Genomic DNA, 16648 nt, shown 5'->3' with positions numbered 1-16648 from the left:
ACAACTTTGTTTTCATGATAATTCAGTATCTTATTGTGGTTCAGTTTAACAAGTATTTCAGACTGACTTTCAAATTCAGTTCTCATTGTGTATATATGGTACAGTAGACATGGACATTATAGTATTTGGGGCTACATACTTAGCCCCAAACTGAAACCATACTCCAAAGGTTGCTTTTTAAACCAAATCACTGATAGTTTAATTAGTTGTTTGTTAGCTACCTCATCTACCAAAAAATGTAAAGTACATTTTTGATGCCTTATTGACTGAAGATTGCTATTTATTTACATTCCAAGCAGTGATTGTTTTACTGTTATATTTGAAAGCAGTGTGATTGTAGTCAGTCTTCAAGAGTTTGGGGATGGGTATGGAGATGGTTTTTCATTTCTGAAATAGTAATAGGAGAGTTATTTTGTGGACAGTGATTATAATTTTGAGGTAAAACACATGATTTATTGAAAAAATTTTAAACTGTTATATTTAGAGTTTGTGTTTCTTTAGTTATCATCACTGTCTTAAATACTGTATCAATAATCACTCACCAAAGTAATATTGCAAAAATTAAAGTGATTTGGATTAAAACAAACAAATAAACAACATTTTATAATGGATATTAGGGGACATGCAAGTTGTTTTATTGTAAAATATATTTTGTCCAAATCAAAGTCTTACTCTGAAAAACCTCTTTGTTGTTAATTATGGAGTCAAAAGAAGTACTTTAAATCTTGTAGTTGAAGAGGGGAGGTGTTACATCTGTATCACTTTTTGTTTAAGGCGTGAGATATTTTCCCAATTTGTTTTGTTGGATAGTTTGGAATTTAAGTGCCTTTTTCTTACTTGATGGTAAGACAAAATTATAGGGAGTTTGACTTTCTCTTCATTTCTTCCTGCAGTGATATGCACATGTCATAATTGTTTTGTTACAGGAGTTATTGATAAGTGAACGAGGACCAAAGAAAATACAATAACTTTTGGTGGGGGGTGATGTTCCTAGAAAGCAGCACAAAAGTAAAAAATATCAATGTTGATACATTGAACCAATGGGAAATATGGGGTTAGGTTCACATGACCATCAAAAAACTAATTTTTTTCTAGAGATTAATGAAAATACATTTTTCTGCATATAATTCTTTATAACAAAACATTAGTCCTGATAATATGCACTTTCCCTAACACAGTAACTGTGAAATAACCCATAAATTACACAAAATAGAATTGGCAACATGCAAAACATTTTTCTCATTAGTAATTCCTGAGAATTCTGTGAACTTTTGTGCTAGCATCTCAATAAAAAACTCATTTATTTCAGACAATATTCATTTTTCATAATACATGAAATCTATAATACCATAAATACTGCATAGTAAATAAAATTCTTAAAAATGAAAACATTTTTAGACCTGAATCTTAACTTCCACTGTGTCAGTTGACAGTGTGAGGGCATTGTACTGTCTACAGGCATACCTTGGAGATAGATATTGCAGGTTTGGTTCCAGACCACTGCAATAAAGTGAGTCACACAATTTTTTTTGTTTCTCAGTGCATATGAAAACTATGTCTATATTGTACTTTGGCTTATTAAGTGTGGTCTATTGTGTGTATCGTATATAAAAATGTACATATTATTGCTAAAAAATGCTAACCATCATCAGAGCTTTCAATGTCATAATATTTTTGCTGGTGGAGGCTTTTGCTTGATGGTGATGACTTCCATTGGATCAGGGTGGTGGTTGCAGAAGATTGGGGTGGCTGTGGCAGTTTCTTAAAATAAGACGGCAATGATGTTTGCCATGTCGATGGACTCTTTCTTTCACTTGAACACTTAGAGGCCACTGTAGGGTTATTAATTGGTTTAATATCAACATTGTTGTGTGTCAAGGAATAGGGAAGCCCAAGGAGAGGTAGAAAGATAGGGCACGACCAGTCAGTGAAGCAGTCAGAACACACACAACATTTATCGATTAAGTTTGTTGTTTTATATGGGTGTGGTTTGTGGTGCCCCCAAAACAATTGTAATAGTAAAATCAAACATCACTGAAATTACCATAACAGATATAATAATAATGAATAAATTGGAAATACTATGAGAATTACCAAAATGTGACACAGAGACATGATGTGAGCACGTGCTGTTAGAAAAATGGTGCCGATAGACTTGCTCAATGCAGGGTTGCCACAAATCTTCAATTTATAAAAAAGCACATTATCTGTGAAGCACACTCAAGTGAAGGTATGCCTATAGTGTACTGCTGTAAACCTCTCTACCTGGGCTGCCTTCTGAACACCAAGGAAGAAGTTGTTGGGACTTTAGTTGCTGCTATTGGAAGACACCAAAGCTACTGAGGTCTCCACATCACCTTAGAGCTCAAAGGACTTTCACTCTGCTTTGGGGGAATAATTGCACCAACAAAACTTGGGTTTAAAAGGCAAACAATGGAATATGTAATGAATGCATGGGGAACTCTTAGTTAGTTGTATAAAAATTGTAATCAAATGGGCATCTTTTAAAATTTTGAAGAGGCTTTATGTCTGTCTCACCAATCTTAATTTTCTCTCCTAATGGAGCATATACACAAAGCTTATTTACAACTCTTAGTTTTGTTTCTCCCCTAGCTTATATGAACGCTGATACCTGTAGCTAAATTGATTGATCTTAAATTAATCCTTCTCCTTCCCCTCATCCCTTGTAGATGCCAAGAACAATGAAATCATCTAGAGAGAATATGTAGTAGAAGACTGTGAAGCAAAGGGGGACTTCAGTAATTGTAGAATTGGCCCTGACTGATTGCATATGGTTTTCTGAATAAAATTCAAATCACAGTAACAGGAAAAATATGATATGAGTAACTTTAAGTGTAATATGTGTTGTGTGTGTTTTTTTTTAATTTCAGACAATGCAGATGTTGCTTTAGTTAATTTTTATGCTGACTGGTAAGTAATAGCTTTGATTTTATGCATATTAAGATTTCTTATGTTTCAGAATTGAATTTTTTTCTGGTAGGAAGGAGTAGGAAATCTTTTTTTCTCTCCTCAATTTAGGACCATTTATATATAAGAAAAGAGCAAGGGAGCACATACCAATAAAAACAGTTTAGTGATTTGTTGATTTTGGAAGGGAGAAAAATAGCTTATGCTCCTCTACTTTGGCAGTTAAGAGGTAGCACAAAACTCCATTTGATAAATAACGCAGAGAATAGAAAATATATTCTGGTTCCTTTGGTCAGCTGAGGAGAGAAAGGGAAGTGAGGGGGAGGACAAAGAAAAGTAGTGATGAGAAAGAGGAGGAAGAAATAAAAATGAAGGAGAAAAGGGAGAAACATATTGGGGATAACCCTCTTGTGCTCAGATTTCTAAAAGATATAGCACAAGAGAAGCTTTAGCTACTCTTACAAGCTTCATTACAGGACAAAAATATCTTCTTTCTTTATTTATTCTTTACCTGTGTGTGATTTCGTTTTTATGGTATAAATGACTAAAAGGCAAAGGAAAATCACTACTATAATTTCTATAGTGTACTGTAAAGTTTACAAAGTATTCTTCTGACAGCTTCACAGTTAGCTAAGTGGTAGACACCTCCTTTTTTTTTTTTTTTTTTTTTTTTTTGGTGAGGCAATTGGGGTTAAGTGACTTGCCCAGGGTCACACAGCTAGTAAATGTCAAGTGTCTGAGGTCAGATTTGAACTCAGGTCCTCCTGAATCCAGGGCTGGTGCTCTATCCACTGTGCCACCTAACTGCCCCGATACCTCCTTTTTAAAGATGAGGAAACTGAAGGTCAGAGATGTTAGGTGACTTGATCAAGGCCACAAAGCAGGAGCTGTTTGCAAGATCTATGGCAGAGTCAGGCATGTTCTCAGACCAGCTCCTATGGTCCTGGAGTAATAGAACTTAACAATATAGGGAAGCTAATGATCATCTAGTATTCTTACTCCTTTGTTTCAAATTTTTATTGATGCCTTTCATTTTTATATTGCCTTAATTTCTGAATGAGGCAGCCGGGTGGCTCAGTGGATAGAGTGCTAGACCTTGGAGTCAGGAAGACCCGAGGTCAAATCTGTCCTGAAAGTCAGTTAGCCTCTGTTTGCCTTAATCTACTGGAGAAGTAAATGGAGATTACTCCTGTATCTTTGCCAAGAAAACCCCATGGACGGTATGGTCCACAGGGATGTGAAGGGTCAGACATGACTGAATGACTGAACAACAATTTCTGAATACGTCCCTTCTTCCCTGACCAGTAAGTGAGTCATTCTTTGAATGAAAAATCATGTATCTGGTACTTATTGTGTGCCAAGGGCTGTGCTAATAATCACTGGGGATGCAAATAAAAATGTAAGATAATCTTGATTTTCAAGGATTTCATCTCTTAATTGGGTGAGATAGCACACGTTGGAGGTTTCAGCAGTGGGGTGATTGGCAGTGCCTAGAGGTCCTGAGGGTGTATTGGCAGATCAGCTGGCAATGTCTGGATGTCTGGAGGGCATTAGCATTAGGTTATATGATAAGTAAGACCTAGAGGCACTCCTCCTTATTGCAAGGATTATAGTTGATGTGTCACTGCTCCTTACAGAATTTTTTAGGCTGTGTATGTGTACACACATGCATGTATATATGTCTCCTTTTACACACACGTGTATGTTTATCTACTTATACACATGCATTACATATATTCACACATGTATGCAAACACATTTTTTCATGATATGTGGTAGGGACTTTACATACACATGTCTCTACCTAAAATAGATTGCTTTTTTTTTGTGCTAATTGGCAAGCATGGAGAGGAAACCAATAATCTTGAGTTGGTCTAATTCTTTCACTATATCACCAGATATTGGTGCACACATCTACCCATTTTAGATTTAGTAGGTAAATCTAGCGTGTTATACCTGAGACAAATAGAGGTTAGGAGACTTGACATAGGTTCACATAGCTACTAAGGGTTAGAGGTAGAATTTGAACTCATCTATTTTGAAATCCAAGCCTCTTTAATTCTTGTCACATTTCTATTTTGAAAGATAACTGAACAGATATATTAAAATTGGGATAACTAAGTGCTTTTCTAAAAGCCTTGGTTTCATTTTTAGAGGTACACATAAAGGCAGGTGACATATAGAGTGTCACATCACAGTAGTATCAACAAGACTTCTCTGTTTCAGTGCAATTCTAAAAGATCTGTAGGTGTGCATTCATTCTGTAATCCTTAGGTACCTTTCCTTACAAGAAAAACAGTCTAAATTTTCATTCTTATATACTCTTTTTAGTCTTTGACTTCCTTTCGAAAAGTACTTTATTTGAAAACTATCACATTATAAATAAATTAATGGTATACCATTTTCAACATGAATAAACTCACAGTATTAATTACTATAATAAATCTGAATACTTGTGTTTTTACATTTTAATTTGTTATTTTCACCATGAATAGGTGTCGATTCAGCCAGATGTTGCATCCAATCTTTGAGGAAGCCTCCAATGTCATTAAGGAAGAATATCCAAATAAGAATCAAGTAGTGTTTGCCCGAGTAGATTGTGATCAGCACTGTAAGTACTCAGTCTTATTGTTAGTGGCAGGGACCATCTCGTTCGCTTTAAATGTTTTGTTACAGTCTGTTTGAAGTGGCATACCAGAAAGGATTTTGTGACCTTTTCCAGGATGATGATGATTGTTAATGTTTAATCTTGGGGAAATTATTACCTCAAGCTTTATTTTTATCTTTGTGAAGTATTAAATTGTGATAGTTGGATTGGTTTTATTTCTCATATATATATGTGTGTGTGTGTGTGTGTGTGTGTGTGTGTGTGCGCGCGCGTGCGCTTTACTTCTCATATATATGTATATGTGATGAGGAAGAGGGAGAACTGGGTAAAAATCTGAAAAAGCAAGGTTTTAATTAGAGTAGCAATACTAAAACTCATTCGGATTTAAAAATAGATTTTAATCTGGGTATGAATAATGATCAGACTTCTAGTGTCTTTAGAAACAACTTAAAGATTGACTACAATAGAGTTGGGGTTTTTTTGTTTGTTTGTGGGTTTTTTTGTTTGTTTGTTTGTTTTTGGTTTGCTTGCTTGTTTTGCATAAGATCTATGATTTGATCTGTGTAGGCAACTCCCTGTGAGGAAATTCCCTCAACTGGCTAAAGAACAGCTCCTGCTCAGAAACTGACCCTCTTGGAGAGTTATCTAGGAGTATTTAGAGGCCAAGTGAATTATGTGACCATGGTCACCTAGCCAGTGTTTGTTTGTCAGAGGCAGAACTGGAACCAACATCTTCTGACGTCAAGTTCAGTTCTCTCCCCATGACACTCTGGCTGCCTTAGCTGTTATAGTTATTTAACCCCCCCCCCCCCCAAAAAAAAAATCAGTCATTAGTCTTTTGTATTTGATTTAATGGATTATTGTTAATCACTGTGGCACTTTATAAATATCTTTGGAAGCTCATTTGTCTGATTACTGTTACCAATTGAGCACTCAAAAAGTTTTGTTTAAAGTTATATATTACCGCTGAACACCCTTTATGACATAGGTCAGCTTCCAGTGCACAAGAGCACGTCTGTCAGGTTCCTCTAACCTTTGGCTAAGAAATAAGCATCCTTGATGAAAGTAGCACCTACATATTAGAACTGTCATTCTTAGAAGTTCAGTGTCTACCTCACTGCTAATTAGATGCCTCCCACTCTCCCTATCTGCATTTCTCTGTTCAACTAATTCTGTGGAAAGGATTAGAAATAAAAATACTAGACTTAGAGAATTTCTCAAACCTTCTATTCACAGTTCCCCCTCACACAAGTTAATAACTCTCCTTCCTAATCTAAATAGTTAAGCAATAGTATAGAACCTCTAGCAGAGGTATTTGATGTAGGTGCAGACAGGGCTCTTACTCTACTTCATCCTATACCACTTCTTAGATTCCACCTCCTTCACCCTAGAGACTTTTGGGGAGCAGATAAGCCACAAGTTCCTAGTTTCAAAGTTTGTGAGTTATCATTTGGGTACTACACAGTGCATGTAGCAATAAAGTTTGCATCATAAAATCAGAAATCATGCTTTCATGTCTAGAGTTCCTAGGAAAAAAGTAGATATTCTCCCTATGGACTATCAAAAATCCTCTGTTGTTTGTTTGAGAGATACAGTTCTTAAAGTATGTTGGCATCAGTGCCCATGTTTGCCAGGGTTTATTGTCTTATTTTTGTGTCTTAAATCTGATAAGACTTGTATAGATGACATTTTGTCCTATAGAGACATATAAATTCAAGTTTCTTGTCACAGCTTCTTTTGATGAAAGTTACATATAAATGTATTTTCTTTAGATTCCACCCCCCCACCCCCGTGCTTAGCACCATTCTTGGCACATAGTAGGAGCTTAAGAATGCTTGTTGACTTGACTTTTCCCCCTACTCTGAGAAATTTTTTCATTTAAAAAAAAGGATAATATGGTAACTTTAATAAGTTGGTTGGTGTTTTCTCCATCCCTTTTGTTTATCTCTAGCTCCGTTGTTGTTTTAGAGTTGTTTTTGTGTGAATTAAGGTTAGATGAGTCACGCTGTAGCGTGGTACCAGTGACCCTGGATTCTTCAAGTTAATATGCAGGGTGATCCAGGCAGTGTGCAAGGTGGATGCTTCCCACACTAGCCTTTAGGGTGTGATGTTTTCATGTATTTGTGGGGGTGTTTTAAAAAATTACATTTTTCAACTATTTGCCTGTAAAACAGTGGTCAGAAATTTCCTTAGTTCTAAGACACAAGCAGTGCTTATGGATACCACTATCAGAAATTATTTTGGCTCAGTGTAATGAAGAATTTCCTAACAATTATATCTGTCAAAATGGATTAATATTCCTCCAGAGACAGTGTATTCTTTTTCACAGAGGTATCAGGAGATAGATTATCATTTGTCCAGGTTATTATAGTGGAGTTTCTATTCCATCCAGGTAGAAAGATTAGATTAGATGTCCTCTTAGCTGCCTTGTAGGGCAGCTAGGTGGCGCCATAATGCACAGAGCCCTGGGCCTGGCATCATCAGGAAAACTCATCTGAGTTCAAAGCTGGCCTCAGACACCCTGAGCAATTCCCTTAACCCTGTTTTGCCTCAGTTTCTTTATCTGTAAAATGAGCTGGAGAAGAAAATGGCAAACCAGTCCAGTATCTTTCCAAGAAAACCCCAAATAGGGTCACTAAGAGTTGGACATGACAGAACGACAAGTTTCTTCTGAGATTGTGACCTCTAAAATCCCTTCTATAACTCTTAAGAACCTGGTTGTTTGAGGTCACACAGTGTATTCCTGGCAGAGCTTATATAGTGTGTGCACTGCACCACCTAGCTGCCCCCTAGAGCTCCTCTTCCTACCAAAGTCAGATCTAAGGGTGAGTTAGGCAGTCTGGTAGATTGAGAATGATACAAGTCATTAACCTCGCAGGTACCTCTCCTCTACACCTGTCCTCCTATGATTTCCTTAGTGATATATTATACTGGGCAGGGGGGGGGGCAGAGGAGGAATCTAGGTAGGGTCCTTGAATTGTTGTGAAGCACATCAGAAAGCAAACTTGTCCGATTGTGTGTTTACTGCCTTTTGCAAGTGTCTCTGCCTGAAGTAATAAGGCAGCTAGACCAAGTCCTATAAATCCCTGTAAGACCTGAACCATCTGAACTTTAGCAACTTTATGTTAAAGGTGGCTACCCTGAGATTATAGATTTTAAATATGAATAGAGGTATTTGATCAGCTTGAAATTTTATATATAGTTAACTATATTATTTGTATCCAAGAATTCCCTTAGGCTATCATGTCATTTAACTGTTTCCCTAAACTGTGTGTGCTGTACTGCAAGGGATGAAGTGGGGTCCAATAGAGATACCTTAAGAAAAGCTTGAGATAGTGGGAGAAAGAAAAAAGGCCTTTCCAGTAGGGGGAAAAATCTTTCTCCACTTTTTTTTTTTTTTTTTTGGCAATGAGCAGTTAAATTTAAAGAGAGAACCTGAAATTCCTGTTAGATGAGACAGAGTTATGTGACCTATCTTGTCAGTCATAACTATTGACCTAGCAGTAGGTTTATTATGGTGGGAGGACCCATAAACGGAAGATTCCCTTCCACTAGGAGTCTTTTTTTTAATTATAGTAAGTAATTAATTTTATGCTATTGCCTGGGGTGACTCCGGATGTTTGATGAAAGGGATTTGCTCTCTTCCTTTTTAATAGGGGGCACTTGTACATTTTTAAGTTACAGCTGTGATCTAGACCTGCTTAGTCACCAATGAAAGGTGGAAGAAGGGATCTATGCTTCTGAAGATTTTAAGAAAGAATACACATAGCCATGAAAACAAAGAGAGAAGTAAAATGTTGAAAAGCAGAACATATCCATTTTTCCTTCCCAACTTGCTTTTCTTTATTTCCCCTCCCTCCTCCATTCCTGCTATTGAAATCTTTCTTTTAAAGATTTAGCTCAAATGCATTCTTATCTAAGAAGCCTTTGATGAACCACATCTTCTTTCATGCATCTCCATAGATGGCATTTTGTACCTCTTAGTTTTTGGGAAAAGTAGAATTTTATTTGTTTTTATATCCCTTGCAAGATCTATTATAGTGCCTTACAATCTGTCAATCAACAAGCATTTAATTAAGTGCCTTACTAGGCAGTTACATGGTCTATATATAATGCACTGAGCCTAGAGTCAGGAAGATCTGAATTCAGCTTTGGTCTTACATACTTGGTAGCTGTGTGACCTTGGTCAATTCATTTAACCTGTTTGCTTCAGTTTCCTCAATTATAAAATGGGAATAATGATAACATCTACCTTGCAGAGTTGTTGTGAGGATCAAATGAGATATTTGTCAAGCTCTTAGCATGATGCCTGGCATACAGTAGACACTTAATAAATATGTTTTCCTTCTTTTCTACTAGATTGTTAGCTCTCTGAAGGCAGGAATGGAGTTTTCTCTAAATTTTGTACCTATACTGTGTTATACACACAGTAGTCATTGAATAAATGTTAATTGACTTGAATTTTGATAAGACAAAGGATCAGTGTACCTATTCTCTTAAAATGACTGAAGTAGTTTTTTTTCAACTTTTCCATTTTCTTAGCGGAAATAGCCCAAAGATACAGGATAAGCAAATACCCTACTCTAAAACTGTTTCGGAATGGTATGATGATGAAGAGAGAATACAGGGGTCAGAGATCAGTGACAGCAATAGCGGATTACATCAGGCAACAAAAAAGTGACCCTATTCAAGAAGTTCATGACTTGGAAGAAATCAAATTTCTTGATGTAAGTTTCTGAAGCAACTTTGTTCAGTACCAACCTTGTAAAAAGAACTTAGTTACAATACAAATCTTATAACAACAACAAAAAATTACAATTCTTTAGCTAATACCTTCTTTTTTGGTTTCACTTCAACATTTCAGCATAATCAAAAGAGTGACTGATCTTAAAGCTCATTATAGGATTAAAGTTAATTGTAATAGAATTTTATCTGTACTGATTTGGCTTTTTGAATTACATTTTAAGATAGAGACTATCATTTTGCTAAATGAAAAATTATTGATTAGAATGTGTAAAATATATTTAAATCTCACTAATTTGAATTAATTGGGGAGGGAGCTGTAAGTCTATAAAGAAGTCTGGAATTTTTCCCCCCAAACATGTGGGTCAAATTAGGTTAACCAAAGAGATGGTATAGACAAAAACTTCAGAGTCAGAGTCTGAAACCTTATGTTTACTTCTTGGCTCTGCTACTTGCTATCTGTGTGACCTTGACACAGTCACTTATTAACTTTTCTGAAGTTTCATTATCTGTTAAAAGAGGGAGCTGGAACCCCTATGCTTTCTGTGGCTCCTTTTCTCTTTCAAGTAAGTACCCCTGGGAGAAGTATCTTAGATAATTTGTGTGTCTGCTTTAATGAATTCGAGAAACTTGTAATCATTTGTTTATCATTCATTTACATGTAAGTTAGTTTGAAATGGTGCTTAAAAGAAATTTATCCTTTTAAATATTTTAAGTATTTTCCCATCTTTACACTATTAATTTACCTTAAAATTCATTTTTTCTCCCATAAATTGTGCCAAGGTCAATTGATAATGTTTGAGTGCTTACTGCATGAACTTGTAATCTGCCCAACTTTTTTCAGATCATCACAAATGTTAAATTCACTTACTGAGATTTTATTATATTTTAAAATGCATCCAACCCAAAGTAAAACATGAGAAAAAAGACTTGGTAATTCAACATTTTAAAATACTTTTTGGCCTTTCAAAATAAAATGCTGAAAACAAATTTTAATAGTCTTCTGGTTGGCATAAATATCAATACTATTTAACCAAGCATTTTTCATATTATGAGTTTTAAGTGTTTAAAATTGAATTCTATTTAGTTATATATATTTGGAAATAGGAGTGATAGTTATGGCTATTTAGATACCTGAGGAAGGATACATGAATAGTGTCGTGTTAATACAGTATGGGAGTAGGGTGGAGAGCATTATATGTACAGAATGATGTGCATGCTTTGTTTCATATTTATAGCGCAGTAAAAGAACAATCATTGGATATTTCGAACAAAAGGACTCAGACAATTATAGAACCTTTGAAAGAGTAGCAAATATTTTGCATGATGATTGTGTCTTCTTTTCCGCATTTGGGTAAGTTGATTAATGTTTGGATTTTTTTTTTTTTTTTACTCAAATGACCTCATAGATCCCATTTCAGTGTGAGACTCTGTAATGTGACTTTATATAAAATTTCAGCTGCTGTTGAAGGGCATTATTATGTATATCTAATATCATTGCTTTTTCCTGGAGCCCCATTGTGGCTCAACCCTCCACTACTTTTTTTTTTCTTTCTTTTTTTTTTTTTTTTTAGTGAGGCAATTGGGGTTAAGTGACTTGCCCAGGGTCACACAGCTAGTAAGTGTCAGGTGTCTGAGGCCGGATTTGAACTCAGGTCCTCCTGAATCCAGGGCCGGTGCTTTATCCACTGCGCCACCTAGCTGCCCCCCCTCCACTACTTTTAGGCAATACAAAGAGTACATGTAAGCATCCAGCCTAACAGAGTGATTTCCTGATACATCAAGGTGTAGAGGGATGGGATCAGAGGGTAACTGGGCTTCCACAGTGATGGAAAAATTGAGTTGGGTACTAGAAGTCCTTAATGGGTAAGGCAAGGTGATAGCCAGAGAAAGGGATAAAGGGCATCCCTCAGCCTAGAAAAGTTAAAAACTAAAGGCTTACAGTTAGAGGAGAAAGCAACCACAGATATATTGATAGAAGGAACTTAAAACCAGAGAGCTCAAATGGACGGTTTTAAGACAGAAGAGCCAGGGTATCAAACCAGACTGGTAGGGGACAAACTAACAAATAATTGACAGTTGAAGATCTCGACACTGTTGACAATGCTTCTATCTTATTACCAACAAGCACTGTTGCAAGGATTGCTAAATTGAGTGCTGCATAATTTTGATGTTATTATTGCTATTGTCAGTAATCGTTACCAAGATAGAACCCCAGTAACCTTGTCTTGTTAAAGATCAATATATCATACTTTCCCATAGGACCTGATACTGCCATGTATACTATTGCAAGATGTGAACGAATTTGAAGTCTAGGACATCCTAAACTCCACTTTCCTCTAGGGTTCTGGTAACTTATGGACAGAAAAAAGTATGGCCCAAAACACTAGCCATGACTAGCCTGGGAACTGGTCATCCCTATTTGTACTGTCCAGTTAGTCAAGGCTTTTTTATCTCTGCTGTCTTACAGAACTAGACCTCAGATAGAACAGTGCCAAGGGTAAGAACATCAGGTCACTTCAGATGAGTTTTAGTGCACAATTTGCCAATCATGCTCTTAAGCTCTTTATTCATAGGCTCCACCTGGCCTGAACTTTGTGGGTGGTTGGGTGTATGGAACTTTGGAGTTACTCCCAGGAAAGAGTAAATCTGGGATAAAAAAGAATCAGTAAAATGTGTGCCTTTGTTAGGATCAATGCGGGCTGGTGGGCCAAAGTGAGGGACTATTTCTTTAAGGAGAGTTTTTGGCAACAAAGGCAACTGTTGGCTCTGAACATGGAAAAGCTTCTACCCACTGAGTGAGTTGATCAACTATAACAAAACAAAACCTATAACATCCTGCCTTAGGCATTGTGATATAATCAATTTGTAGATGCTCAAGGTGCATATGCTAAAGGATGTCCTCCATAAACTTTAGCCCAGAAAGCATGTTGATTATAAGTCTGACAGAACAAGAGGCACAAATGCTAGAGGTCACATTAGTAACTCCAGGGGCAATCCAAACCCTTTTTACTGGGTCCACAATTCCTTGTATACCAAAATGGCCTTTTCTGTGGATAGGCATACCTGACAATAGAAGCTCTGGGGGGAGAAGCGGCTTCCCTTCTGAAGTCACCCAGACCTCATTGACTTCTTTAGCCTTGAATTTCTATTTCTACTTCTCTACTTCAGACTTAGCATAAGTAAGAGAAATGGAAAACACATAAATTTAGGTTATCTGGATGTAGGATACGGTCATATATCACCTTGAAGCTTATTGCATATGATAGAAAATATTTAATGAAATGAATTGTCACCAAACTGCTTCCTAGTTTTCCTAGCAGTTTTGTCAGATATGGAGTCCTTATTTATAGCAGTACTTGTCATCCTTGGGTTTATCAAATAATGGGCTACTATGGTTGCTTCTGGTTTTGCTTACCTAGTGCTTACCTTTTCGATTTTTTTCACCACCACCTAATAATTTGACTGATCTTTGCTTAAAGGTAGAGATGAGTTCAGATTGTTGTCATTTTTACTTTTTCCTATACATTGGAATGTAATTAGCCAAAGCTACTGAAATTTCATTACTGTTTTTTAACTTTTGTCCTAGTAGAAAAAGCATCTTCATTTATGTCTTTATTTTTATTAGGTCTGTTTCAAAACCAGAAAGATTTAGTGGAGACAACATAATCTACAAACCACCAGGGGTAAGTTTATTGTAAAAGTGATCTGCCACTTGTAATCTATAGTATTTCAGCTCTTGCTGCTATGAATCATTTGTGTATATAAAACATTTCTAAATTACTCCATTAGCTTTGTCATTAAATTATTGTAAGAAAGGAAACTAACATTTAGTAAGTACCTACTTTGTTTCCAGGGACCATGACTTGGACAGAATGTTTATAGAATTTATGAGAGAAAAGGAGACTTTTATGTAGCTATTTAGTTCAATACTAAATAGTACTCTGTTGAACTAAAGTTTAATACCCAGTTTGTTTCCAGAACTATCTTATTAATGTATATGGCTTAATATTATATACATTGGTAAACTTATTCATATGCTCAAATATCTAATAACTTAAATCTATAAGAAATTCAAAGAAAATTTAAATCGTTACTGTTTTAAAGACATTTCTTAACTTTGAAATGATGCATCTATCTAGTATTGGTTCATTTTTCTTCCTCTATGAAATTTTGATGTATGCCATTGAGATTGTTTTGCTTTCCAGGTTCTTGGCTATAGGGGATTTTATTTGTAGCATAGCTTAATTATATTTTTATAAAAAAATCCCAAGTGCCATAATTTCCTTTGACCCCCGATGTTAGTACAGAATTAAACAAGTAAATTAATAAGGTCAGTTATTGAGAAAATCAGATATTAAGTATAAGGTGGATATGCTTTAATTTGGTAAAGGCTATAACAGTAAGGATATTTTTTTCAGAAATCATTTTTTCTTCCTTAGGTTTCAAACATTTCTAATTAATCAACTATTTATTTTAGTTGCACTGTTTAAAAACAAGGATATTATATGTAATTATTAGTTATGATTGTGATAGTGATAATAGCCTACATTTAGAAAACACTTTACAGATTACAAAATGTTTTCCTTGGGGCAGCTAGGTGGCCCGGCATGGATTCAGGAGGACCTGATTTCAAAACCGGCCTCAGACACTTGACACTTACTAGCTGTATGACCCTGGGCAAGTCACTTAACCCTCATTGCCCCCCGGGGGGGGGTAAGGAACATAATATTTTCCTCACAAGAGCATTTTCCATACAGAGAGGTAAAATGACTTGTCCAAGGTCTTTTAGTTTAAGTGGCTGAGCCAAATCTTAAATCTAGACCTCCTCATTCGAAGTTCAGTGCCCTTTCTGCTACATTATGTAGTTTATAAAAATATATAGGCAATACTTCTATTTTTTCCAGAGGGCTTTCTCTTAGCACTTATAGTGAATACTAATATTTTACCCAATATTACATTCAGCCATGCTGTCCGACTAAAAGACTATTTAATGAAAACCATTAACAAAGAATGCAATTAGCTACTGAACCAGAAAAACTAAAATAAGGAATTGAATAAACAAAAAGCCTAGATAAGTTAGCAATCGCTGATAAACATAGTCTCCTGAATAATTAGCTACTTTATATAGCTAGAGTATAAAACTGTTTTTTTTTTATTAGAAACATTGTCTTATGCTTATTTTCTTGTTCATACATTACCTTGGTCATATAATGCCTACATTGTTAAACATGTAGACATTCAGTACATGCTTGATCTTCCAGTTAATTGATTACACATGCCATCTTAGATCTTTGGTCCACTTTGCAAGTACTGCAAGGATTGTTACCAAAACTTTGTTTCCAATTTCTTTCCCTAACAGAACATGCACCGATATGGTATATCTGGGTCCTTCTAACAAATTTGACTGGCTTATGCTTGGACTCAAGATAAATGTGTCCCTCTTGTTCGGGAAATAACATTTGAAAATGGAGAGGTATGCACTTTTCAGCATTGTGTTTTTAATTTATATTTCTCCAAGAACAAGGCTTCTGCATCCCTCACATACAGAAATAATCATTTGTGGCTTTTGTAATTGGAGATGGAGAAAAAGAATATTGCCTTTATGGCCCCCTATCTTTTTTAACATAAAATGAAGCCTCTTACCAAAGTCATCTTGGATGGAGGTAGCCTTTGGTTTTCAAAGATATTCAGGAGAGTGTAAATTAAGTTCCAACAGGTCCTATTAAGTTGGAAGATATAGTAGTGGACTGTTTGCATATATGTCATCTGTGGACCAGTATAGCTAATTGTGGAAAGGCCTATCACTGGAAGGCTGGCCAATAGGGAATGAATGTTTTCAGCCACATCAGCTTCTGAAGACTTTCTACCAGGATGTGGAAGCATTGTGATCTATATTGGTGGAAGAAGTACCAACACTGTTGAGATCACAATAAATTAAAATATACATCTAAGTAAAAATGAACATGAGCATAAAACTAGTTAAAATTATAAAATTCTATGACAAAGTTACCTTGATGTTCTACAAGGTAACCTATGGATATGTTTTCTTTCTTTGTACATCATAATTTAATAATAATAATTTATATTTACATAGTGCTTTAAGGTTTGTAAAGCACTGTCATTGTAACTAACTCTCTCCTTTGAGATAGTGCAAGTAGTATCTTTGTTTTTTAGATGAGACAGAAGGTTAGAAAGGATGAAAGCACTTGCTTATGGTCACATAGCTAATAGTTTCTAAGGATCTTTTGACTCCAAACCCAGTGGTCTTTCCTCTGTATCAGGTGTTCTTAGGATGTCTGAGAAGGACAGTGAACTTAGATGGGGAGAAAAATTAAACTTTATTTTCACTAACCTTTTGTTTCCTTG

General features: G+C 35.8%; 1 protein-coding gene across 1 annotated transcript in view; it reads left to right on the top strand.

Moving 5' to 3' along the window:
* ERP44 (endoplasmic reticulum protein 44) overlaps positions 1–16648 on the top strand; it is a 132714-nt gene that overhangs the window by 64129 nt on the left and 51937 nt on the right. Inside the window, 7 exon segments of the mRNA XM_043979548.1 lie at positions 2892–2931; positions 5424–5539; positions 10079–10263; positions 11518–11633; positions 13908–13982; positions 15642–15685; positions 15688–15755. Coding sequence (XP_043835483.1) covers positions 2892–2931; positions 5424–5539; positions 10079–10263; positions 11518–11633; positions 13908–13982; positions 15642–15685; positions 15688–15755 — 644 coding nt within the window.

Source organism: Dromiciops gliroides, chromosome 1 (genome assembly GCF_019393635.1).
Source record: "Dromiciops gliroides isolate mDroGli1 chromosome 1, mDroGli1.pri, whole genome shotgun sequence".
NCBI classification, from domain to species: Eukaryota; Metazoa; Chordata; class Mammalia; order Microbiotheria; family Microbiotheriidae; genus Dromiciops; species Dromiciops gliroides.
Note: the sequence above shows the minus strand (reverse complement) of the source record. Positions and strands in the feature narration are given on the sequence as shown.